General features: G+C 43.7%; 1 protein-coding gene across 1 annotated transcript in view; it reads left to right on the top strand.

Moving 5' to 3' along the window:
- The window catches only part of cpa6 (carboxypeptidase A6), a 168,183-nt gene that overhangs the window by 133,907 nt on the left and 7,750 nt on the right, over positions 1-26,526 (top strand). Inside the window, exons 11-12 of the mRNA XM_068032652.1 lie at positions 5,995-6,174; positions 8,815-9,117. Of these exons, the coding sequence (XP_067888753.1) occupies positions 5,995-6,174; positions 8,815-9,117 (483 nt within the window). The remainder of the gene's footprint in view (positions 1-5,994; positions 6,175-8,814; positions 9,118-26,526) is intronic.

Below are 26,526 nucleotides of genomic sequence, written 5' to 3'. Positions count from 1 at the left end.
AAGAGCCCTCAGCACTGGTCAAAGCCAGCTGCTTACTTTTCTCAAACTCCAGGTAAGTTTGATCAGCTTGCTTCTTGAGGGTTCTAAACTTTTGGTGATCGGCTTCCGGTACTAACTCACATGCCTCGAGGAGAGCAATTTTTGTCATTTCATAATTGGAGGAACTCTCATCTGGCAACAGGGAATATACCTCATGGCTTTTCCTGTGAACTTGCTTTGGAACAGAAGAGTCCAAGTCTCAGCTGGCCACTTTAACTGCCTTGCAAGTGTTTCAAAAGATACAAAAAATGCTTCCACGTCTCCCTCATTGAATTTTGGGATCAGTTGAGTAAATTTTAACAATTCTGTACCCAGCCCTGAATTACAATCTTCCATATTGGCCATGCTTTCACTGGGGTTACTCTATCGCCTCCTCAATAACTCAAGGTGCCTCAGCTCTCTCTCCTCGCATTCGTTCTGGAAGGTTCTTTCTCTCTCTCTCTCCTGTCTTTATTTCTCTCTCTCCTCTCTCTTTTTCTTTCTCCTGTCTCTCTCTTTCTCTTTCCTCACGTGCCTTCTGGAAGGCTCTTTCTTTCTCTTTCTCTTGTCTCTCATTCTCTTTCTCTCTCTTCAAATTCATGTTTCCTCTGTTCCAATTGGATCTTTACTAGCAATACCCTTTTGGAGTCAATTTCTAACCCTGCTTCTTCAGATTCAAGGGAAAAATGGTTGGCCACTCGTCTTAGGAGTTCAGACTTTCTAGTCTTGGCATGGACAATGATCCCACAGTGTTCAGCCATTTTTCTCAACTCTTCCATAGACAGTGCTTTTAACTTATCCCAAGTTACGTCACCCTGGCTTGGGAAGTTACTGACTTTAGTCGCGGGCATGTTAGTATACTAGCACACAAAACCACAAGAAAACCTGTATTGAAATCTTTTCTCTTTTTCATTGAGATCAATTTGACTTCCCACTTCAAATTTCTCATTTGTCTGTGGGTCCAATCTCGCTAGCCCCCAAATTTCTGTTATGACCAGGTGAGAATGGGGTCTAAGGGTTCCCTCTCAGCCCTTTCCTGGTTTGGCCGTAACAGGCTTTACTTTTTTAAAACACAGTGTTTTTAGCTTCCCCTCAGTGAATCCTTGTTCACTGCTCGCAAATTGTAATGGCAAAGAAATCAACCAGACAGTTTTTCTTAGATTTAAACAAGAAAGATGTAAGTATATTAACCTTAAAACTCTAATTCAGTTAAAACTACTAAAAATACACGACGTGACCATGCTAGCATGCATATGCGACGAACACACACGCAGATAGAGACAGAAAAGGAAAATGAATCAAGGGGAAAGGTTTGAAGCAATAGCTGGAGTTCATTTGCTGTCTTTTGAGTTTGATGTAAAGCCTTTGGGTTGCAGTTGAATCTTGCCATCCCGTTGGGGCCCAGTACACACTTTCAAACTTGTTTCAATTGTTTTCTGTCTTCTGGAAATCCAGTTGCAGTCTCTTCTTTTTGTGAGAGAGAGAGAGGGAGATGCTATCTCTTCAAGTTCAGTTGCAGTCTAACTTCAAACTGCTCTGTGAACACAATTCAAACCAAACTGGGGCCAGCAGGCCAGTCATGTGACTAGCTCTTTTTTTGGGACAACCCACCCGGCGAGTTTTGTGGATTCTTTCAATCTTAGTTGACATCCTCAGTAGGGGGCTGGAATGCTGACTTTCACACAGTCAATGTCTGGTGATCAAAATCCATTTGGTTAATTAAATCAGGGAGCAGTTCCATTGTCTTCTCCCAGCAACTTTCTCTTAGAATACAAATGTTTCCAGCCACTGTCCTGTTAGAATGCAGGTGCAGCCACGTTGTCAGTCCAGTAATAGTTTAAAATTCATGTTCCATATGATGAAATGAATATGCCTGATTCTTGGCAGGTGTGGTTTTCATCACACCATATTAATCCTCACAAAGTGCATCACCACACTTCTCCACATTGAATTCCATCTGCCATGATTCTTCCCATTTCATCATCCTGTCTGTCTTCATAGAAATCATTGAAATTTACAGCATGAAAGGAGGCCATTCGGCACATCGTGTCTCGTACTGGCTGACAATTAGCCATCCAGCCTAATCTTACTTTCCAGCTCTTGGTCTGTAGCCTTGTAGGTTACAGCACTTTTAAATGTCATGAGGATTTTTGCCTTTTCAGGCAGTGAGTTCCAGATCTCCACCATCCTCTGGGTGAAAAAGCTTCCCCCCAAGTCCCCTCTGAACCTCCTACCACTTACCCTAAATCTAGACCACCTGGTTATGCCCTCAAACAAGAATAGGGCCTTCCTAACCACTCTATCTGGACCTATCATAATTTTATGCACTTCAATTAGGTCTCCCCTCAGCCTCATCTGTTCCAGATAAAAAAAACACTAGCCTTTCCAATCTTTCCTCAACTAAAATTCTTCAGTCACGGCAATTTCCTCATAAATCCCCTCTGTACCCTCTCTAGTGCAATCATACCTTTCCTATAGTGGGGTGACCAGAACTGCACGCAGTACTTCAACTGTGGCCTAACTAGTGTTTTGTACAGTTCCAGCATGACCTCCAAGCTCTTATATTCTGTGCCTTGGCTAATAAAGGTAAGTATCCCATGTACCTTCTTGACCACCTTATCCACCTGTCCAGCCACTTTCAGGGATCTGTGAACATGCATTTCAAAATCCCTCTGTTGCTCTACACTTCTCAGTATCCTACTATTGATTGTGTATTCCCTTGCCTTGTTAGCCTTCCCCATGCTTTAGCTCACACCTCTCCGGATTGAACTTCATTTGCCACTATTCCACCCACCTGACGAGTCCATTGATATATTCCTGCAGTCTACAGCTTTCCTCTTCATTATCAAGCACACGGCAATTTTTATATCATCTGCAAACTTCTTAATCATACCCGCTACCTACAATGCCAAATCATTGATATATACCACAAAAGGCAAGGGACCTAGTACTAAGCCCCATGGCGCTCCACTGGAAATAACCTTCTAGTCACAAAAACACCCATCAACCATTACCCTTTGCTCCCTGCCTCTGAACCAATTTTGGATTCAACTTTTGCCTTGGATCCCATGGGCTTTTACTTTTGTGACCAGTCTGCCATGTGGGACCTTATCAAAATACAGACTACATCAAATGCATTACCCTCATCTACCCTCCTTGTTATCGCTTCAAAAAATTTAATCATGTTAGTAAGACAGGACCTTCCCTTAACAATCTGTGCTCACTGTCTTTGATTAATCCTAACACTACCGAGGTTAGGCTGCCTGGCCTGTAATTACTCGGTCTATCCCCTTCTCCCTTTTTAAACAATAGTACAAGGTTAGCTGTCCTCCAGTCCTCTGGAACCATGCCTGTAGCCAAAGAGGATTGGAAAATGATGGTCAGAGCCTCCGGTATTTCTTCTCTCGCTTCTCTTAACAGCCTAGGATACATTTCATCCAGACCTTGGGATTTATCCACTTTCAAAGATGTTAAACCGTTTAATAGTTCCTCTCAAACTATGTTAATTTCAACTAATATTTCACACTCCTCCTCCTTGATTGCAATATCTGTTTTGTCCCTCTTGTTTGTGAAAACAGACAGAAAGTGTTCATTAAAAACCATATCCACATTCTCCACCTCCACACACAGGTTACCCTTATGATCCCTAAGAGCCTACTCTTTCTTTAGTTATCCGCTTGCTCTTTATGTATTTATAAAAAATATTTGGGTTTTCCTTGATTTTACTTGCCAATATTTTTTCATGCCTTCTCTTTGCTTTCCTAATTTTCTTTTTAATTTCACCCCAGCTTCATTCCCTAAAACTAAGTCCAGAACCACCCTATCTCTTGTTGGACTTGCTCTGTGCTGGCTAAAAAAGTTATCCTCAATACATTTTAAGAATTTTGCTCCTTCTGTGCCTTTCACACTAATTCTATCCCAGTTAATATCAAGGTAGTTGAAATCCCCCACTATTACTGCCCTATTGTTTTTGCACTTCTCAGAGATTTGTCTACATATTTGTTCTTCTATCTTCCTCTGTTTGGGGGTCTATAGTACACTCCCAGTAGCGTGATTGCGCCTTTTTTGTTCTTCAGTTCAACCCATATGGCCTCATTTAATGATATTCTACTGTATCATCCCTCCTCACTGTTATAATTGTTTCTTTAATCAATATTGCGAACCCCCTCCTTTTTTTTATCCCTCGCTCTATCTCACCTGAACACCCTGTAACCAGGAATGTTGAGCTGCCATTCCTGCCTTTATTTCAGCCATGTTTCAGTAATAGCTTGTAATATCATACTCCCATATGCCAATCTGTGCTCTCAGCTCACCTGCCTTATTCCCTAGACTTCTTGCATTGAAGTATGTACCATTTAGCACTGCCAAACTCACTTGTTGTCTATTTTCCAGCTTTTGTTTCCTCTGCCTCCAAATATACTTACTAATTTTCTGCCTTCCATTTCCAACTTTTCTTCTCTCCCTTCTGAATCTACTCTTAGGTTCCCATCCCACTGCCAAACTAATTTAAACCCTCCCCAACAGCACTTCCAAAAGCCCCCGGAAGGATATTGGCCCTGTTGGGGTACAACCTGTTCAGCTTGTACAGGTCCCACCTCCCCCAGAAGTGATCTCAATGCCTCAGGAATCTAAAGCCCTCCGTCCCGCACCATTTCTCTAGCCAGGTATTCATCAGCTCTATCTTCCTATTTCTGTACTCACTAGCACATGGAACCGGGAGTAATCCAAAGATTTTGAGGTTTTCAATCTCTATCCTAGCTCCCTAAACTGTGCCTTCAGGACCTTATCCCTCTTTCTGACTATATCATTGGTGCCGACATGGACGTGAGCTCTGGCTGTTCACCCTTCCCCCTCAGAATGTCCAGCAGAGGCCATCAATATAAGATAGTCATCATGAAATCAAATAGGGAATTCAGAAGAAACTTCTTTATCCACAGACTGGTGAGATGGGAAACTTTCTAGCACAGGGAATAAGGCGAAAAGCATAGATGTATTTAAGGGGAAACTGGATAAGCATGTGAGAGAGTAGGGAATAGAGGGTTATGGTGGAATATTTAAATGAAGAAGAATGGGACGAGGCTTAAGTGGAGCATTAACATCAGCATGGTTAGTTGGGCCTGTTTTTGTGCTATATATTTATGTAATACTCGATTGTCAGTTTCCCCTTAATTCCATGAGCTTCTAGCTTCCGAACAACCCTCCCTTGTGGCACTTTGTTGAAATCCTTCTGAAAATCCATATATACATCTGCTGCACTACCTTGATGAGCCTTTTCTGTCACCTCATTAAAGATGTAACTCAAAGTTAGTCAGATATGATCTACCTTTGGCAAATCCATGCTGGTTCTCTTTGATTTACCCTTGCTTTTTGAAATAAAAGTTTATTTTGTCCTTGATAATTGTTTCCAACAACTTCCCCACCACTTATGTTAGGCTGACTGGCCTGTAGTTTCCTGATTTATTCCTCTCCCCTTTCGTGAATAGTGGTACAACATTATCAACCCTCCAATTCTCCAGCACGGTAAGGAAAGACTATTTCCTCTAGTTGGGGTGTCAGTATCTAGAGGTCATCAATTTAGAAGTATCAGTAAGAGAGTGAGGAGAAAGATTAGGAGAAACTTCTCTACAACAGAGCATTGGGTAATAGTTGAAATAGAGAACGATACAAGGCAATGGGGAGAGACAAGGGCAGAGGGATTAGTTTTGGATGGCTTAAGAAAAGACCCAGCACAGACATGATGGGCAGAATGGCTTCCTATGTTGTGAATTTAGGCCTGATCCTAGGAAATTATTCATACACAGTGTGATTAATAAAAAAAAGGAAAGGACATCTGCATGAAATCCTTCGAAACGTAAAAAAAGTTTGAGGATGTTATACTCTTACTGGATGGATGAACTAAGATGGGTCCACAAATATCTTGTGATATAATTTATTGAAATGTAAATACTAATAATACATTTTTGTTTTACCTTTCAGATGTCGCTTCTGGTAGTTCTATAGATTGGGCCTATAAACATGGCATCCCCTATGCATTTGCATTTGAACTGCGAGATACTGGATATTATGGATTTTTGCTGCCAGAATCTCTAATTAAGCCCACATGTACAGAAACAACATTAGCTGTAAAAAATATTACAAACCATATTCTTAAGAAATGTACATTGAGATAAGCTATTCATAACCACCTGAATTGCCTTTTTAAATTAGTACAAACCATTTTGCAGTGTAACTTTTTCCTGCTTAAATAAGCTAAATTGATCATTGATTGACATCTCTTTCTATATTTTATCTTCATATTAGTTTAGCTTAGTTTAGTTTAGAGATACAGCACTGAAACAGGCCCTTCGGCCCACCGAGTCTGTGCCGACCATCAACCACCCATTTATACTAATCCTACACTAATCCCATATTCCTACCACATCCCCACCTGTCCCTATATTTCCCTACCACCTACCTATACTAGTGACAATTTATAATGGCCAATTTACCTATCAACCTGCAAGTCCTTTGGCTTGTGGGAGGAAACCGGAGCACCCGGAGAAAACCCACGCAGACACAGGGAGAACTTGCAAACTCCACACAGGCAGTACCCAGAATTGAACCCGGGTCGCTGGAGCTGTGAGGCTGCGGTGCTAACCACTGCGCCACTGTGCCACCCTGAAAGATAGGATGGGCAATAAAAGATGGCCTTGCCAGTGGCACACATGTTCCATTAATTAATTAAAAATAAAGTATTTTGGCAACCACAAATGGCTGAAATGTGTCACCATAAGAAAATCATAAGAATGTGTTGTTTAATTTCTCCATACAAGGCAATGGGGAGAGACAATGATAAAAAAAAATCACATTTTTAATTTTTTTAGTTGTGATACTTCAGCTTCTACCCTAATCCCATGTGTATATCCCAATCATTTTGTTTGCTGTCTGTAAAACTTTAATTAAAAGTGATAAATTCTGTGTATTTTACTTCCTGGTTTATGATCTGTGAGAATACTTCAATGTGATTGGCTGCTTATCCTGCTTGATGACAGCACTGTTGTTGTACACCTAAAGATCCCCTTGACTCAGATTCAAGCTGGCATCAGGAAAGGGGAAATCCATACCATGGAAGTCATCGTGGTCAGCTTTCTTTAAGGTTTGCGGTGAGCGCTGTTGCTTAGTCAGTGACCACGAAAATCCAGGCCTATAACATTTCTGAATAGTAAATGTTTCAAGAATACATCTGAATCTAGACAGGATTGTCACAAGTGATTCTCAACTTAAAAGACTTAAACATTTCGAAAAACTATCAAGGACAAAAACATCTTTTGTCTTATCCCTCTTTTATTATTGAGATGCTTTATTACACTGAAGAAGACCATAATTTCCAGCCAAGTATCGTCAAAATATAAACAAATTCATTGATACTTTTATTGTAACTACTATAATGACAGCAAAGTATTCTTCTTTCTTCTAAATTGGACTTTTTGAATAAGCATTTTATCAGGAATTCTACTCTCAGGGTCTTAAGAATATAGACCATTGTAGGAAATGTTACTGCTTTCAGCTTCCACCTTCCCAATTGAGTGACAGATTCTAAAATACTCCATTTTTGGTATTTTATTTTACTTCTGCAGCAAGGATGCAAAGGCTGAAACTTCTTGAGAATGGGCATTTACTGTAAACCTCTGATTGCCAGCAACTCTCTTGTACCTCCTAATAGTCAGCTCACAGGAACATTGGCATATGCCTGAGAACAGGTTGCTCACCTTCCCTCGTGATGCAATGAGATCATGACTTGTAGGATGGGAGTGAAAAGTAAAGTGTACCTTGATATTTTAAAGGAATTCGTTAGTTGCAGTATTAAAAGGCAAGGAAGGACAAGGAAATCTCCTGATTACTGCCCTCCCTCAGCTGATGAATCAGTACTGCTCCATGTTGAATACAACTTGGAAGAAGCACTGAGGCTAGCAAGGATACATAATATACTCTGGGTGGGGGACTTCAATGTCCATCACCATGAGTGGCTCGGTAGCACCACTACTGACCAAGCTGGTCTAATCCTGAAGGACACAGTCGCCAGACTGCACTTGTGGCAGATGGTGAGAGAACCAACAAGAGGGGAAAAACAAACTTGGCCTCGTTCTCACCAATCTACTTGTCACAGATCCATCTGTCCATGACAATATTTGTAGGATCGACCACCACACAGTCCTTGTGGAGACGAAATCCTGTCTTCACACTGAGGACATCCTTTATTGTGTTGTGTGGCACTAACACCATGCTAAAGGGGATAGATTCAGAACAGCTATAGGAGCTCAAAACTGAGCATCCATAAGGCACTGTGAGCCAGTAACAGCAGCAGAATTGTCTTCAACCACAATCTGTAACTTCATAACCCAGCATATCCCTCACTCTACCATTAGCATCAAGCTAAGGGACCAATCCTGGTTCAATGAGGAGAGTTGAAGAGTATGCCAGAAGCAGCACCAGGCGTATCTAAAAATTAGGTGCCAACCTAGTGAAGCTACAACACAGAACAAGATGCATGCTAAACTGCAAAAGCAGCATGCTATAAACAGAGCTAAGCAATCCCCAAATCAGCAGATCAGATCAAAGATCCACAGTCTGCCATATCTAGTCGTGAATGGTGGTGGACAGTTAAACAACTTGCAAGCGGAAGAGGCTTCATGAATATCCCAAACTTCAATGATGGCAGAGCCCAGCACGTGAATGCAAAAGACAGGGCTGAAGCATTTGCATCTATCGTCAGCCATAAATTCTGAGTGAACGATCCATCTCGGTCTCCTCTTGAAGTTCCCACCATCACAGAAACAAGGCTTCAACCAATAAAATTCACTACACGTGATGTCAAGAAATGGCTGAGCACACTGGATACAGCAAAGACTATTGTCCCTGACAACGTCCCAGCTGTAGTGCTTAGGACTTGTCCTTCAGAAAAAGCTGTGTCTCTAGCCAAGTACAGCTCCAACACTGGCATCTACCTGACAAAGTGTAAAATTGCCCAGACATGTCCTGTAATCAAAAAGCAGCACAAATCCAGACCAGCCAATTATCGCCCCAGCAATCTACTCTCAATCATCGGCAAAGTGGTGGAAGGTATTGTTGACAGTGCTCTCAAGTGGCACACTCACCAATAACCTGCTCAATGGAGCTCACTTTGGGTTCTGCCAGGACCACTCGGCTTCAGACCTCATTGCAGCTGTGGTCCAAACATGTCAAATGAGCTGAAAAGAGATGAGAGTGACAGCCCTTGATATCAAGGCAGCATTTGACTGAGTGTGGCATCAAGGAACCCTAGTAAATTTGAAGTCAATGGGAATCAGGGAAAACTTTCCACTGATTGGAGTCATACCTAACACAAAGGAAGATGAATGTGCTTGTTGGAAGGCAATCGTCCCATCGCTAGGATATCGCTGCAGGAGATCCTCAGATAGTGAGCTGTGCGCAACCATCTTCAGTTGCTTCAAAAATGACCTACCCTCCATCATAAGGTCAGAAGTGGAGATGTTCACTGATGGTTGCAGTGTTTGATTCCATTCTCAACTCATCAGATAATGAAGCAGTCAGTGCCTTGTTATGACCAGGTGAGAAAGGTGTCTAGGGGTCTGTTACATTCTTCACCTGGTCTTATTCTAACAGGGTTTAATTTTAAACACATTGTGTTGTGAGCTCCCCTTTGTGAATCCTTGTTCACAGCTTTCCAATTATAAGGCAAAGAAATGGGCACACTAGGTTTTCCTAAGGTTTAAAGAAGAAAAGTGAAATTTATTAAATTTACTTAAACTTAAACTCGAATACAGTTCACGCCTACGGATATATGATGCACCCACACTAGCATGCACACATGCAATTAAGGACAGAAAAGAGGAGAAAAATAAAATGGAGAGGTTTGAGGCAATTTCAGAAGAGTTTCTTGTTTACTGTGCTGTGTTTCCAGCTCGCCGTAAAGTTCTTGATTGTAGACAGCTCTTACTTTTCGTTGGGGCCCAGTATTCTTCATAAACCTTGTTCACTGTGGAAGATTTTTCTGTCTTAGTGTTCATGTGTCTTCAATGGTTTCCGATGCTGGTGTGAGCGAGATGAGAGCAGATAGGAGAGAGATGTTCTCAAACCAGGAGCCAGGGGCGTTCTGATTTCAGACACTGTTTTCTCCACTTTAAAACTGTTCTGCAACAGCCAGTTAGTCATGTGACTAAAACTGATCTGCCCACTTCTTCTGTGTATTGGGGAAACAACTACTGGGTCCCCATTGTTCCAACATTGTCGGTTACTATGCAAATGTCTTTCAAGTCAGGGGCTTGCAATTTTAAGTTTTAATATTCATGTGGCAAAATCATGTGTGCCTCAGTCTTGGCAGGTGGGGGGTTTGCCTGACACCTCCACACCCAGGGGAATGAATGAAATGTGATTTGAAGAAAAACGGCACATTTAATTACAGAGTTTGAGAGAAATATAAGAGGCAGAAAGAAAAACCATGCATTTCTCTCACTCATTTCCATTCATTCACCAATCTTAAAGCCTATTAAAATGGTCTGTTATGAATGCCGGGGTTGTTTTAATTTCCCCCTTTTTCTTCTCAGGAGAGTCACTAGTAGTGGCCAGGTCTATGCTGAACTCCCTGAGTCATGCAAAGACTTTTGACTTCTGGGGATGGGTGGTAGCCTTTTCCTGTGCCTGTGGGGGAGGAGTCTTTGTTACTCTCCCCTTTGTCCTCTGGGACACTCCTACCTGTCGGTGTTTGTGCAGACTTGGCTGCATGCTCCTGTGGCACTTTAACTAGGTGAGGCAACACCCTCATGGTTTCTGTGCCCCCTAGAGGTCTCTCTTTGTCTTTACAGGTTTCTGTAAATGTTGTTAGCAACTCTGGTGGGGCGCTTCTAGAGTCTGTATTCACATAGGAGGGTGTGGGGTCTAAGTTTTCACATTTTTCGGGATTGTCTGACCGGACAGTAGGCGTTTTCATCTGGGATTCCCAGACTTCCTTTAACCTGCCCTCTTGGTCACCTTTTCCCCTTCTCTTTCTAAACCTTTGCCAGCCGTGTGCCTGCATGTCCCCTTTTGTTCTCGGCAGGGGTCCCTTACAGTTCACCAGCCCTCTGCTGGAGGGTCCTCCTAACACTGGTATAGGACTTAAGGGTGCAGGTTTCACAGTAGGTTGGGGTTCCCCTCAACCCGGCACATGTGGCAACTCCTGAAGTACTCCACCACATCTTTGTGGAGTTTTAGCCAGTCAAACCACTGTCTTATGTGGGCTTTGATCTTTCGTATACCGGCATTTACAGCCATTGTAGTCTTGTGGGCCCTTCTTAATATTTCTCCCCGGTACCTCTTGTGGCACCATCTAATTGGTGAACTACTGTCCGCTCCTTGCCCTCAGGTCTGTGAGGAGAACTCCATTTCCTCCTCAGTACCTCATTCTTTAAATAGCAGCAATCAGGGACTCCCACTGCTTCACTTTTTGATCGGGCAGCCTGTGCTAACTCTCACAATACTGACTCGCTGAGCCTCACCTAGCGAAAATCCATCCAATTAATTCCCTGGGTCTCCTAACTTTCCAAAGAAAGTCTCGGACAGGCAGACCTCATGGTCATTTGCCTGCAGTGCCAATGCAGTCTCCTCTGGGGGAGCTAGTTTGATCATGGCCTGACCCACTACACATTCAGGGACTCTGCAGGGGACCATCTCCTGCCACTGCCCTGTCTCTCTGACCTTCTGTCGACTTTCTTTCACTACTTAGGGGGGCTACCACCTTCACCCCTGCCAGATCATTACCTAGGAGCAGGTCAACCCCGTCCACAGGCAAACTAGGGACAATCCCTACAGTCATCGGTCCCAAAACTAGGTTGCACTCTAGGTGCACCCGGTGTACAGGTACTGGCATACACTGCCCTCCAATACCATTCACCACCATTTTGGTGTTCACTGCACTCTCTGGAGGAAAAGTCAGGCCTTTTCCCAGTAAAAGGGATCGGGTGGCCCCTGAGAATTAATATGGACTTGCTTGCCTCACTCGAGGGATATGGGGTTGCTTTCCCTTCAAATACAAAACCCTGATAACCTTCAGGAATCCTATAAAATTTTCCTGCACTGGCTGAAGTAAGCTTCCTGGGTTGCACTCTTACTGCAGTTAAAGCCACAGCTAGTTCTGTGTTTTGTATCAAGCCCTCGTCTTCTCTGAGCGGGTGTGCCCTAATTAACCCTACAGGTTCCCATTTAGTTTCCAGCAGTCAGCTTTTACATGCCCTGCCTGATTACAATGAAAGTACATAGTTGTCTGGGTCTCACTCTTGCTCACAGCACTTTCCTTTTCAGCTGGAGGAAGGCCCCCTGTTTCTTCTGCTTTCTTTTCTCTTCCAGGACTGCTTGAGCGCATATCACCTTCCCAACCTTTGACCTTTTCGGATTTGTGGGGGTGATTAGGAAAGGTTTTTCCCTCGGAAAAATTAAAGCAAACTCATCTGCCAGAACAGCCACTTGCCGGGCTCCCTGAACCTGCTGCTCCTCTATATGGGTCTTTATTAAGAACAGGAGAGTTTTTAAATTCCTCTAACAAGATTGCTTCTCTGAGAGTCTCATAGCTCAGTTGTATTTTTAAAGCCCTCAGCCACTGGTCAAAAGCCAGCTGCTTACTTCTTTCAAATACCAGATAAGTTTGATTAGCTTGCTTTTTGAGGGTTCTAAACTTTTGTCGATAGGCTTCGGGTACTAATTCATATGCCCCAAGGATAGCATTTTTGGTCAGTTTATAATTTGATGAACTCTCATCTGGCAATAGGGAATAAACCTCGTGGGCTTTTCCGGTTAGTTTGCTTTTCAATAATAGAGACCAGGTCTTAGCTGGCCATTTTAGCTGCCTTGCCATTTTCTCAAAAGACAAGAAAAATTCTTCCACATCTTCCTCATTGAATTTTGGAATTAATTGAGTGAGTTTTAGCAATCCTGTACCCAGAAAATCTTTATGAAAGGATTTACATTGACTGTCACTAGTGAGCACAGCAACTTCTCCTCTAATGCATATTGAAAGATTTCTGTAAACTTGAGTTCATTCAAAACTCTGCTGATGGTGTCTTTTCTCTCACCAAGTCCTGTTCACCCATCAACCCTGTGCTCGTTGACCTACATTGGCTCTCGGTTAAGCAATGCCTTGATTTCAAATCCCTCCATGGCCTTGCCCCTCCCTACCTCTGTAATTTCCTCCAGCCACAAAACCCTCTGCATTCTTTAATTCTGGCCTCTTGAGTATCCCTGGCTTTAACTGCTCCACCATTGGTAGTCTTGCCTTCAGCTACCAAGCCCCTAAGCTCTCGAATTTCCTCCCTAAACTTCTGTAATCAGTACCTTTCTCCTTAAAATGCTCCTGAAAACTCATCGCCTTATCTGCCCTAATATCTCCTATATTGCTTGGTGTCAAATTTTGTTTTATAACATTCCTGTGAAGCACCTTGGGACATTTTATTATGTTAAAGGTGTGACATGAATACACATTTTTGTTATTTATTATTTTCTTAAAATCCTGAAATATGGCGAGGATAACTTGTTCATACATTGGCTCATATCAAATTGAACAGAAGTAACAAGCTAGATTTACAGGTTAGCTATCAAAGAATAGTGAAGTCATATTCACTGTTGATTAAAAATGCAAACATTATTCTTGTTTTCAAAAAGTGATTTTGCAAATATATATATATTGCTTGACCAATCAAGGGTTGGATGCCATAATTTTTCAGTTTCAGCATTTTATAGTTGTGTAAACAGCAGTAAAGTCAAATATGAAAAGGTAATTGAATTTACTGACCAGAATTTTTGATTGCTGCATGCATATAACAGAAAGTATAAATCAGAAAAAAACTATCAATTTGAAATTGTTCCTTGTTGTTCTTTTAGTGAAACAATTGTTAACGTTGTTTCAAAAAATAGTTCCACAAAAACAAATATATATATTGCACCATTGCACTTTGAAAATTGATTGAAAGTCAGGAATCAATAAATCATTCACCAACCATAAGATGTAGATTCATTGGCCCCAGTCTTTACTGAGGCAGGATTTCCAAGCAGTGGGAGGAGTTCTGGTACACTCAGTGCTTCTCCAATTCTGTCCTCCTGAGCATCCATAATTTTAATAGCTTCACCATTGGTGACAGTGCTTTCAGCTGCCTTGGTCCTAAGCTCTGGAATTCCCTCCCTGAACCGCTCTCCTTTTTAAAAGATGCTCCTAAAAACCTATCTATTTGATAAAGCTTTCAGTCATCTTTCCTGATTTCTCCACCTATGGCTCAGTATCAGAAGATGTCAAAAATGTTTTTTTTCTCTATTGGTATCACTCTTGTTAAATGCCTTGGAACATTTTACTATGTTAAATGCTTAATGTAAATTGTTATTGTTGTTGAGGGAGGTAGCGAGAGGGGACCTGTGATAATGGGTGCAAGGTCCATGATCTCGGTGAGTGGGTGACCAATCATTGTGGAGGATGTTGATAATTAAGGGGTGTGTTTTCTGATTGCAGGGAGGGTAACAGGATAACTTGGGCAGTCGTGAGGAAGCACTCCTGCTCCTCCTGGCCCATAAACATCGCTGGAAAAGCATTTACCTCTTCCACACAAGTAGTCTTCATCTCCCTTTAGCGATCGGCTTTCCTGAGACCTGTGAAATGCAGCCAGTCAGGATGAAACCTGTAAGGAAGATAAAAATGAGGCACGCAGCCTCATTAAAATATTTAAATGAACAACCAGCCTCCTGGGAGCATGTTGGTTCCCTGCTGCTCATCCTGTCTCTGTTAAAACTAGAAGTGAACAGGTTGTCTTGGTCTCAGATTTTTAACATCCCACCTGATCCAAACTCAGCCATTTTTGGTGATTAAAATTTCCCTCTTTGTATCTCAATACATTTTGCATACATCTTAACACAATAAGTGAGCACAAAATGTGTACCATCGCACATGTAAGTATTGAAGTTTTCCAAAGAAACTGTGAATATATATGAAAGAGCAAATGAAAAATTTGTATCTATTGAATCTTGTGTGAAACAATCTTTAGATGATGATAGACAATGTAATCTCTCAAAATGGTCTCTGCCTGGATCTTACCACCTTATTCTCTGGAGCAACAGCAGATCCATTTCTGGGTTGCCAGAGCCAACCAATTAAGAGCCCGCATCCAGGTTTGTCATCCAATTGGGGGAGCAGGTGAGATGATGCATCTGAAGCAGCAGTGAAGGATCTCTACTTAAAGGCACCCCAGGAGCACTCACAGTGGCAGCATTGTGTGGTATGATTCATTAAGTGAGAGGCATAAGAGGAGGAAAACGGATGAAAGGCGTGGGAAGGGCTGCCCCCAGCAACAGCCACCTCCCACCCAGGGTTCACGAATGCATCCCTGGAGTTAATCAAGTCACACAGATAAGTCCTCTTTCCAGAGGATGGAAGGTGGAAGCCAGTCAGCCTCACTAAACAGGCTTGGCTTATGGTTGCAGAGGAAGTGAGCAGCTGGAGTGTGGTGCAAACAATGTGAATCCAGTGGCGTAAATATTTCAATGGCCTCCTGAGGTCTAGCAAGGTGAGTGTCCTACAACTCGCAGCTCGCAGCCATCACTCTCTCACCTCCTCAGCAATCTTCCACACAGTTATCATCTGAACCATATATTCTGCTGCCACACACAATCATTTTTACCCAGGCTCCTTTTCAACAAACAACATTAACACGCACCCACAACCTGGTGCCCTCTTGCTCTCCATCCCACAGTCACCCCCCTCAAATGACTTTCCTCCATCCTTAGCAATCAATGAACTCCTCACAGCCCTAACTCTTTGCCCACAACTGCTGGGAGAGGCAGAGAAGTGCAGGGGGTGGGGTGGGTAGGGAGCTGCATTCATGGCCACCCTTACATTGATGAAGGAGATGCCCTGGAGTTTGGCAGAGTGACACCAATACAGGCCATTGCTCATGGAGATATGGGGGTGGCCCAGAGACCTGGTGAAAGCATTAGATCACACTGCCACTTGGCAATGAAGTATCACTTATATTGAATCGTTGTTGCCAGTACATAAACTGTCATGGTCTGCACAATGCTAAGTTGTAACCCTGTTTCCACTATGTGCAGCACTTTCATCTGCCTTGCAGCAGTGGGCAGGATCATATTGGGTTTCCGATGCACTGGCACTTTTTGGTCTTTTGTAGGTATTGTGAAGATGCAAACACCCATTAATGTAACTGGGAACAGATTGATGAATGTCTAATTTTCTTACATTTGACTTCAATCTTTCTCCAAGTTCTGCAATCCCTGACTGCACAGCTCTGCCAGACACAGTCAGAGCACTTTGAATTGATGCCTGTACTTCCCTAAATATATGAATCACTTATGATGCCATCACAAATTTATAAAATTTCCTCCATATAATCAAGAAGCTACAAAAGCATATGGGACTAGTACAGTAATTTTGGACTTGGACTTGGTCTGAAAGATATATTTCAAAATTGATTTAGATTTTTAAAATTATTTTATTTTAATATTTTTCCAATAGCTTATTATGATACAATATTGTTCCAACACAGTTTATACCTCAGAGGTGATCTGTCCAGATTTTGTTACTTTTATCCATCATACTGTGCTCCTGACCAACAGTAATGTGAATAACCTATGTCACTTGAACACTCTTATGTAGAAGAACAGCAATCTCTTTGTCCACTTACACCTCTGCTGATTTCTCAGTCTTGTAATAACTATAAACCTTTGCAATCGCTCCACCACTCTAGTAGTGGAATTACTATGCCCTCTATGCAAGGTAAGCGCTCATGGTGAATCAGTACCATATGTAAGTGTGTGCGACTCAGTCTCTGTACTGGTGCTTCTTACAGTGATGCTTATGTTTTGAGCTGCTTGTAGCACAAGATTGAGTATTCTTGAACATGGAGAAATCTTGATTTATATTGTGCAGATGTCTATACTTTTTTGAAGTGCAGCTTTATGCCAACATCAACAGAACAGCTAGCATTTATTTATTGGTAGTCTTCCTAGCTGACATAATACATGCCATAAGGATTTACAGTTGTCCGTTGCTAATAATCGATTCTAATCTCTTAATTGACCAGGATATTGAATAAAACAAAACCTACTCGATAAAAAAATCATTATTAACTTCAGTAGTTGAGGGTTTCAAATTTATTCTGTGCATTTTCAAAACATCTTGGTTGAAGGACTGTACCACTCTCTTCTCTATTTCAAAGAGTTTATTTGGCTGCCTTTCCACTTCAGCAATGACACTATTAGCCTGCTCATTGGACGTAAGGGCCTACTATACACCTCTGAACTTGCAGCAGGGAGTGACATCTGCTGGGAAAGCATGGCAGAAAATTATGATGACTGAAAATTTATTTGCTAGCTACATATTGTGATGTTGTACGTCTACTACGACATAATGGGCTGGATTTTATAAGCTCAAAATGGCGGTCTGCCCGGGCAAACCGGACGTCGCAGAGCCGCTGTGATATGCAGCGCAGCAGCTCATTTAAGTGACCAGGACGGATCCCCCCCCCCTCCCTGATGACGTGGAGGGAGCGGGCGGTCCATCCCTGGAAACGGCGTCAGGTGCCATTGCGCAGGCTCCGACGCCATTTTTAAAGGGCTTCAAGCCCTACATTACAATTTAATTTTTTAAAGAAACAGAGTTTATTAAAAATGAAATAAATTTATCCTGACCCTCTCCCACCACCCCTCCACCCACACAAGAACCATGGAAATAATAACCTCCCTCTCCCCTGACAAAACACTTAGCTTGTGCTCCCGACCTTCCCCCACCCCACCAAAGTTCATCAACTTTAAACTTTACCCTTTCCCACCACCCCCAAGACCAATGAAATTGGTTTTACCCCACTCCTCTCCACCCCGCACTGAGAAACATACCTGCTCCCCCCTCCCCACCAGTGTTCTGCCTCGGGTCACTGGTCGGGGATCGGAAGGCGGGGGAGTGCCAGCCACCGGCAGTGATATCAGTGCGGCATGGATGGAGGGAGCGCGATGCTCATTAATTCAGGTATTTCAATTCTTTTGCAAATGTAGATTTGGCTCCTGTTGCCGAGTGGCGCGGTGGGGGCGGGGGTAGTGGATGGGCTGGTGGACCGCCACAAGTCCTTGCGAGCAATATGGGGCCTCTGCCAGAGTCATTTTCTGCCCCCACCCCCCCCTCACCCCAGTGCCACGACCCCTGATGTCAGGGGGCGGTGTAAAATCCAGCCCTATATTTAATGAAGGTAAAATACTGCAGAAGCTGGAAATCTTAAATAAGAACAGAAAACGCTGGAAACACTCAGCAGGTCAGCAACATCTGTGGAGAGAGAAAAAAAAGTTAACATTTGAGATCAATGTCCTTTCATCAGAACTGGAAGAAGTTGGAGATTAAACAGTTTTTAAGCAAGTACACTGGCTAGGAAAATGAGGACGGGGAGAAAGAACAAAATGGAAAGCTTGTGATAAGGTGGAAGGCAGACATTATTAACAAATTTCTCCTTTGACTCAAACGCACTTCCTCCAAATCTAAAGGTGTTGCTATGCGAACCCATGTGGGCCCCAGCTACACCTGCCTTTTTGTGGGATACATGGAACATTCTTTCTGTCTGTTCTACTCCATTCCCCTCCCTCATCTAATTTTCCAGTACATTAATGACTCCATTGATCACATTTCCTGCTCTTGTCCTAAATTGGAAAATTTAAACAAATTTACTTCCAATTTCCCTCCCTCGCCTTTACATGATCCATTTCCGACTATTCCCTTCCCTTCCTTGACTTCACTATCTCAATTTCTGCTAATAAGCTGTCAACAATATCTGTTATAAGCCTACCAACCTCCACATGTACCTTGATTACATTTCCTCCCCCCGACTTCCTGTAAGGAATTTATTCCATTCCTTCAGTTTCTTTGTCTCTGACTTATCTGTTCTAACAATGACAATTTCCAGACCAGTGCTTCCGTTATGTCTTTCTATTTCCTCAACCAAGGATTCCCCTCCACTATGGTTGACAAGGCCTTTGACCGAGACTGTAGTGTATTGCTCATTTATTGTTTATTTGATATGTAATATATTGTTCATTTGAGGTCACCTTACATGCTTGGTGTAGCATGTGCAGTGTGCCAATAGAGGGAGTCGATAATAAAGTTTCAGTTTTACAGCAGCAGTACAGAAGGTATTGAGTTGTGTTTCTTCCAGAGATTTACAACAGCAGACCTACAATGTGAGATATTACAATGGCTACAAGGATGGAATCTGCATTTACTTTGTAGCCAGTTATAATTCGCTCTGCTTTCAGTTTGTGAACTCCAGCTACTGTAAATTGTCAATACGGACAGTGTTGGGATTTGTGCACAGCAGGCCATTTATCTTTGTGCAGTGAATGCAGGGCAGCCATTTTATCTCATACATCAATGCAAGAAGAATTTATTTCAGGACTGTAGCCCCCCACGAAATGGGCCTTTGTTTCTTCCACTTGCCATTACTTTTGACCATGTCTGTGATTGTGCTTGCGGAACACTATCCTAGATCCTTGATTACATGCTATCGCTACACTGATGATCAAGGTGGGGATGGCTATGCCCAACCTATCACATTTTGACATGCACTTCGAGCCCTCATCTGTCTTTTCTTGTTGGCAGAAGTGGCCACAATGATTTGAGGGCACAATGGTGGGCTTTGAAATCACCAATAAGAGAAAAAAAGGCTGACTTCTCTACTACGGAGGGAAAAATTGGAAAATATTTTTGAGACACTTATGCTTGCACAAGACAACTATGACTCAGCATAAAATGCACTAACAACTTATTTCACGCCCAAGAAGAATGCAATATATGAAACGATTACTTTCCAATGCACCAAGCTAGAAGCAAATGAGACAATTGCACATGTTTGAGACAACTGGCAACCAGGTGTGACTTTGGTGACATCGAAGATGTCGAACAAGAAATCAAAACACAAATAATTGAAGCTTGCCTCTCTGGTCAAATGTGCAGAAAAGCAATCGAGAAAGAAAGCTGTCAGAGCTGCTGGAGTTAGTAAGACCACTATCCCTTTCAGAGTTCAGAGTTGCTCATGCAACTCCTGTTAACAGTGTTCACTGCTCATATGCCAGGCAACTACCTACAAAGCAATGATGGCAATCTCTCAAACACAATCATGACTTGTCCATGCACTGCCTCCACTGTGGCGGTACTTATCCACACCAGACAGTATACCCCACTGCTGGTAAGCAGTGGAAAGCTTGTGTGAAACTCAACCATTTTGCTCGCGTTTGCCGTTCATCAGTGAAATCAACTGTTAAGATCAATACTTTATTTTTATTTGTTTGTTTGGATGTGGGCATCACTGGCTAGGCCAGCATTTATTGCCCATCCCTAATTGCCCTTGAGAAGGTGGTGGTGAGCTGTCTTCTTGAACCACTGCAGTCCTTGGGGTGTAGTACCTTCTCTTAGACTTTGTAGCAGTTTGATACAACTGAGTGGTTTGCTGGGCCATTTCAGAGGGCATTTAGGAACCAACCACATTGTTGTGGGTCTGGAGTCACATGTAGACCAGACCAGATGAGGACGGCAGATTTCCTTCCCTAAAGGACATTAATGAACAAGGTGGGTTTTTACAACAATCGACAATGGTTTCATGGTCACCATTAGACTAGCTTTTAATTCCAGTTTTATTAATTTAATTCAAATTCCACCATCTGTCGTGGTGGGATTCGAACCCATGTCCCTAGAGCATAAGCCTGGGGCTCTGGGTTACTAGTCTAGTGACATTACTACTGTTACGAGTGTTTTTTGTTAAAACTTGAGAATCTATATTTTTAAAACTGAAAAGGATTCCACGGATGCTGGAATCTTGAAGAAGCTGAACTTTGGGTGTTTTTCTTAAAAGAAATTACCAGAAAGTTTGGACTGAATGTAAACAAGTTGTTCTGGAAGGCACCTGTTTGCAAAGAACCCAGCAGGGTGTTGTGTTTTGACCTGAAGAGCTATTTGCAAGGAAGTGACAAGCCAGGATTTATAGATGTCATACAACTTGCCTCTGGAAAGGTTTTTATTTCATTTTGAACTGTTAAAAATAGGCAGTTGGAGTTTGCTTATTGACCTGCTAGGAGAACAGAGGAAGATCCAGCCAGCCCATCTTTTTCTTGAAAAGCAAATCCTGTGTCAAGTGTCTTTCCTGTTGCCTCCTGTATTATGAAGAAATCCTGCATGTTTGCAGAAACCTTGCATCTTTGAAGGTACTTTGCATCGAATGTGTGAAAATTGAAACCTTTGTTACTGCACACCTGATGGAAGACCTATGTGAAGCCTTCTGTAGCTGCATCTCTTGAAAGCCTACCCAGACTGTTCATCAACACCGTCTGGAAAGAACTGTTCTAGGAAGATTCCTAGTGGCAGCTGCCTATTCGCCTTTGGGACACCTCAACAAAACAAAGGACTTCCTTCCATATCTTTGTTTAAGCCTAAGTGTTTTTTTATTCCTTCTATTTCTTTATAACAGCTGTAAACAAAAATCCCTTTTTTCCCCCCAGTTAACCGGTTGTGTCTGCATATGTGTGTGCGTGAGGGCTAGGACAAAATAAAGGGCTTTAATATTTCCATTTGTGCGTATGTTTTACTTCATTATTGGTTAAGACTTGGTATATAATAAATGGATAATTTAGTTGTTTATTAAAGAAACCTGATTGGTGTGCTTTATTCTCAGGGAGAAACAGAGTATCTGATTGACGGTTTTGGTAAGTGGGAAAATTTAAATATATGTTGTGACCTGTGGAGAAATGGGACTGAATTAACAGTGTACTCCTCTCGCCTCGGTCATAATACTATGCCACCCCACTACCAAAAGGGTGCCGTGTATGCATACCACTTCAAAAGGGCGAGAGAATGTAGCCAATGTAGAGAGAGATGACGCTGAATATACTTTTGTGGTCTCCTCCAGACACAGCAACCAGACACGTGTGACAGTGACCACTGACTGCTCGAAAGTAGATGCTGCCATAGATACAGGAGCATCTATCAACATCATGAGAAATAAAACATTCAACAAACTTCAGGACTGCCCCATCCTTCACAAACCAGGGAATACAAAAATCTTCCCCTACCATATCATTGATAGGTCTCGGGACCTTTGAAACACCAATCACATTTAAAGACACCAGAAAAAATGCTTTATTCTATGTCATATCTGGGGAAAGTGACATGCTCATCAGTTTCCACACAGCAACAGATCTGCAAATGATTGCAGTCAATTGGCAGTTCCTACACTTTGCAACAATGTTCTTGAACTGTATGCTAACCGCTTCACAGGTATTGACGAACTGAAACGTGCTACATGCAAGCTGCATGTAGATCCCAAGGTGTGTCCGTCATGCCTCAAAATAGACAAATGCCATTCCATGTCAACAAGTAGACAGAGAAGGAACTTCAGCATTTGTTTGACCTTGACGTCATTGAGAAAGTTAGGGTCTCACCCATATAAGTTGTCAAGAAACCCAAGAGCAAGAACAAGATCAGAATCTATGTTGATATGCAGTCAGTAAACTAACAGAAAATCCGGAGCGGAACCCCGTAGGCGGTCATGTGTCACCTTTGGCATGTTTCCGGCAGTTCCTGCAGCCATACTGGTGCCAAACGTCGTGTCCTGCACTCCTATGGACCCCACCAGAAAGGCCGAGAGGAGGGTTTTGACGACTGGGCAACTCTCAACCTCCATAAATTTGCCCAGGCATGCGCCATGGAGAGGTCACTCCATAGTTGCCTCACAGCGACTAAAACAACACGGAAGGCAGCAGTTACGGGTTATAAGTCCAGATAAATTGGCGTAGAAACTGGGCGCCACGGGTTGCCTTTGTCGGTGGGAGAGGTCATTGCACCTCACTGGACAGCTACCGCCCGCCTCAAACCGGGCAGCCCCCGGTCAATAAGGTTCTGTCCCGCCACAGTCTGCCTGCTTCAATGGGTGCTTGGAGCTCAGGGTCATTGCCCGAAAGGTGGACTGATACACCGCACCAAACAACATGAAAAAAGGAAAGAAGGTACCAGCCCTTCGCTTTGCAAGCTGGAACGTCAGAACTATGTGTCCTGGCCTGTCGGAAGACCTTACACAAATCAACGATTCTCGGAAGACCGCCATTATTAACAACGAGCTCAGTAGATTCAATGTGGACATTGCAGCACTTCAGGAGACTCGCCTCCCCGCGAGTGGCTCTCTAGCAGAGCAAGACTACACCTTCTTCTGGCAGGGCAGGGATCCTGAAGAACCAAGACAGCATGGAGTGGGCTTCGCCATCAGAAACTCCTTGCTCAGCATGATAGAGCCTCCCTCAAATGGCTCGGAACGCATACTGTCCATCCGACTGCTCACCACCTCTGGTCCAGTACACCTACTCAGCATCTATGCTCCAACACTCTGCTCCGCACCTGAAGCTAAAGACCAGTTCTATGAACAACTCCATAACATCATTAGCAGCATCCCCAACACCGAACACCTATTCCTGCTGGGGGACTTTAATGCCAGGGTTGGGGCCGACCATGACTCATGGCCCTCCTGCCTTGGGCGCTATGGCGTTGGAAGGATGAATGAGAACGGGCAGAGACTGCTTGAGTTGTGTACCTATCATAACCTCTGCATCACCAACTCGTTCTTTCACACTAAACCCTGTCACCAGGTTTCATGGAGGCACCCAAGATCACGTCGTTGGCACCAGCTAGACCTCATTGTCACAAGGCGAGTCGCCTTAAACAGTGTTCAAATCACACGCAGCTTCCACAGTGCGGACTGCGACACCGACCACTCCCTGGTGTGCAGCAAGGTTAGACTCAGACCAAAGAAGTTGCATCATTCCAAGCAGAAGGGCCACCTGCGCATCAACACGAGCAGAATTTCTCACCCACAGCTGTTACAAAAATTTCTAAATTCACTTGTAAGCCCTTCAAAACACTCCCACAGGGGATGCTGAGACCAAGTGGGCCCACATCAGAGACGCCATCTATGAGTCAGCTTTGACCACCTACGGCAAAAGTGCGAAGAGAAATGCAGACTGGTTTCAATCTCATAATGAAGAGCTGGAACCTGTCATAGCCGCTAAGCGCATTGCACTTTTGAACTACAAGAAAGCCCCCAGCGATTTAACATCCGCAGCACTTAAAGCAGCCAGAAGTACTGCACAAAGAACAGCTAGGCGTTGCGCAAACGACTACTGGCAACACCTATGCAGTCATATTCAGCTGGCCTCAGACACCGGAAACATCAGAGGAATGTATGATGGCATGAAGAGAGCTCTTGGGCCAACCATCAAGAAGATCACCCCCCTCAAATCTAAATCGGGGGACATAATCACTGACCAACGCAAACAGATGGACCGCTGGGTTGAGCACTACCTAGAACTGTACTCCAGGGAGAATGCTGTCACTGAGACTGCCCTCAATGCAGCCCAGCCTCTACCAGTCATGGATGAGCTGGACATACAGCCAACCAAATCGGAACTCAGTGATGCCATTGATTCCCTAGCCAGCGGAAAAGCCCCTGGGAAGGACAGCATTACCCCTGAAATAATCAAGAGTGCCAAGCCTGCTATACTCTCAGCACTACATGAACTGCTATGCCTGTGCTGGGACGAGGGAGCAGTACCCCAGGACATGCGCGATGCCAACATCATCACCCTCTATAAAAACAAAGGTGACCGCGGTGACTGCAACAACTACCGTGGAATCTCCCTGCTCAGCATAGTGGGGAAAGTCTTTGCTCGAGTCGCTCTGAACAGGCTCCAGAAGCTGGCCGAGCGCGTCTACCCTGAGGCACAGTGTGGCTTTCGTGCAGAGAGATCGACTATTGACATGCTGTTCTCCCTTCGTCAGATACAGGAGAAATGCCGTGAACAACAGATGCCCCTCTACATTGCTTTCATTGATCTCACCAAAGCCTTTGACCTCGTCAGCAGACGTGGTCTCTTCAGACTACTAGAAAAGATCGGATGTCCACCAAAGCTACTAAGTATCATCACCTCATTCCATGACAATATGAAAGGCACAATTCAACATGGTGGCTCCTCATCAGAGCCCTTTCCTATCCTGAGTGGTGTGAAACAGGGCTGTGTTCTCGCACCCACACTTTTTGGGATTTTCTTCTCCCTGCTGCTTTCACATGCGTTCAAATCCTCTGAAGAAGGAATTTTCCTCCACACAAGATCAGGGGGCAGGTTGTTCAACCTTGCCCGTCTAAGAGCGAAGTCCAAAGTACGGAAAGTCCTCATCAGAGAACTCCTCTTTGCTGACGATGCTGCTTTAACATCTCACACTGAAGAATGCCTGCAGAGTCTCATCGACAGGTTTGCGTCTGCCTGCAATGAATTTGGCCTAACCATCAGCCTCAAGAAAACAAACATCATGGGGCAGGATGTCAGAAATGCTCCATCCATCAATATTGGCGACCACGCTCTGGAAGTGGTTCAAGAGTTCACCTACCTAGGCTCAACTATCACCAGTAACCTGTCTCTAGATGCAGAAATCAACAAGCGCATGGGTAAGGCTTCCACTGCTATGTCCAGACTGGCCAAGAGAGTGTGGGAAAATGGCGCACTGACACGGAACACAAAAGTCCGAGTGTATCAGGCCTGTGTCCTCAGTACCTTGCTCTACGGCAGCGAGGCCTGGACAACGTATGCCAGCCAAGAGCGACGTCTCAATTCATTCCATCTTCGCTGCCTTCGGAGAATACTTGGCATCAGGTGGCAGGACTATATCTCCAACACAGAAGTCCTTGAAGCGGCCAACACCCCCAGCTTATACACACTACTGAGTCAGCGGCGCTTGAGATGGCTTGGCCATGCGAGCCGCATGGAAGATGGCAGGATCCCCAAAGACACATTGTACAGCGAGCTCGCCACTGGTATCAGACCCACCGGCCGTCCATGTCTCCGTTATAAAGACGTCTGCAAACGCGACATGAAATCGTGTGACATTGATCACAAGTCGTGGGAGTCAGTTGCCAGCATTCGCCAGAGCTGGCGGGCAGCCATAAAGACAGGGCTAAATTGTGGCGAGTCGAAGAGACTTAGTAGTTGGCAGGAAAAAAGACAGAGGCGCAAGGGGAGAGCCAACTGTGCAACAGCCCCAACAAACAAATTTCTCTGCAGCACCTGTGGAAGAGCCTGTTACTCCAGAATTGGCCTTTATAGCCACTCCAGGCGCTGCTTCACAAACCACTGACCACCTCCAGGCGCGTATCCATTGTCTCTCGAGATAAGGAGGCCCAAAAGAAAGAAACCAAGCAACACGAGAAAGACATTTGACCTGACAATTGACGATATCATAGAGAAAGTGAATGGTGCCAAATGTTTTGCTAAACTTGACTTCAATGCAGGGTACCATCAAATCGAGCTTGCATTGGGCTCTTTTGATACAAGCGACTCAACTTTGCAGTCAACCCAGCACATGATTCAGTGGACTTGACAGCACGCTGAGTATCAAGGATGACATTCTCATCTACGGTCGCACTGAAATTGAAC

The sequence above is a fragment of the Heterodontus francisci genome, chromosome 5 (genome assembly GCF_036365525.1).
Source record: "Heterodontus francisci isolate sHetFra1 chromosome 5, sHetFra1.hap1, whole genome shotgun sequence".
Taxonomy (NCBI): Eukaryota; Metazoa; Chordata; class Chondrichthyes; order Heterodontiformes; family Heterodontidae; genus Heterodontus; species Heterodontus francisci.
This window is presented reverse-complemented; position numbering and strand designations above follow the sequence as displayed.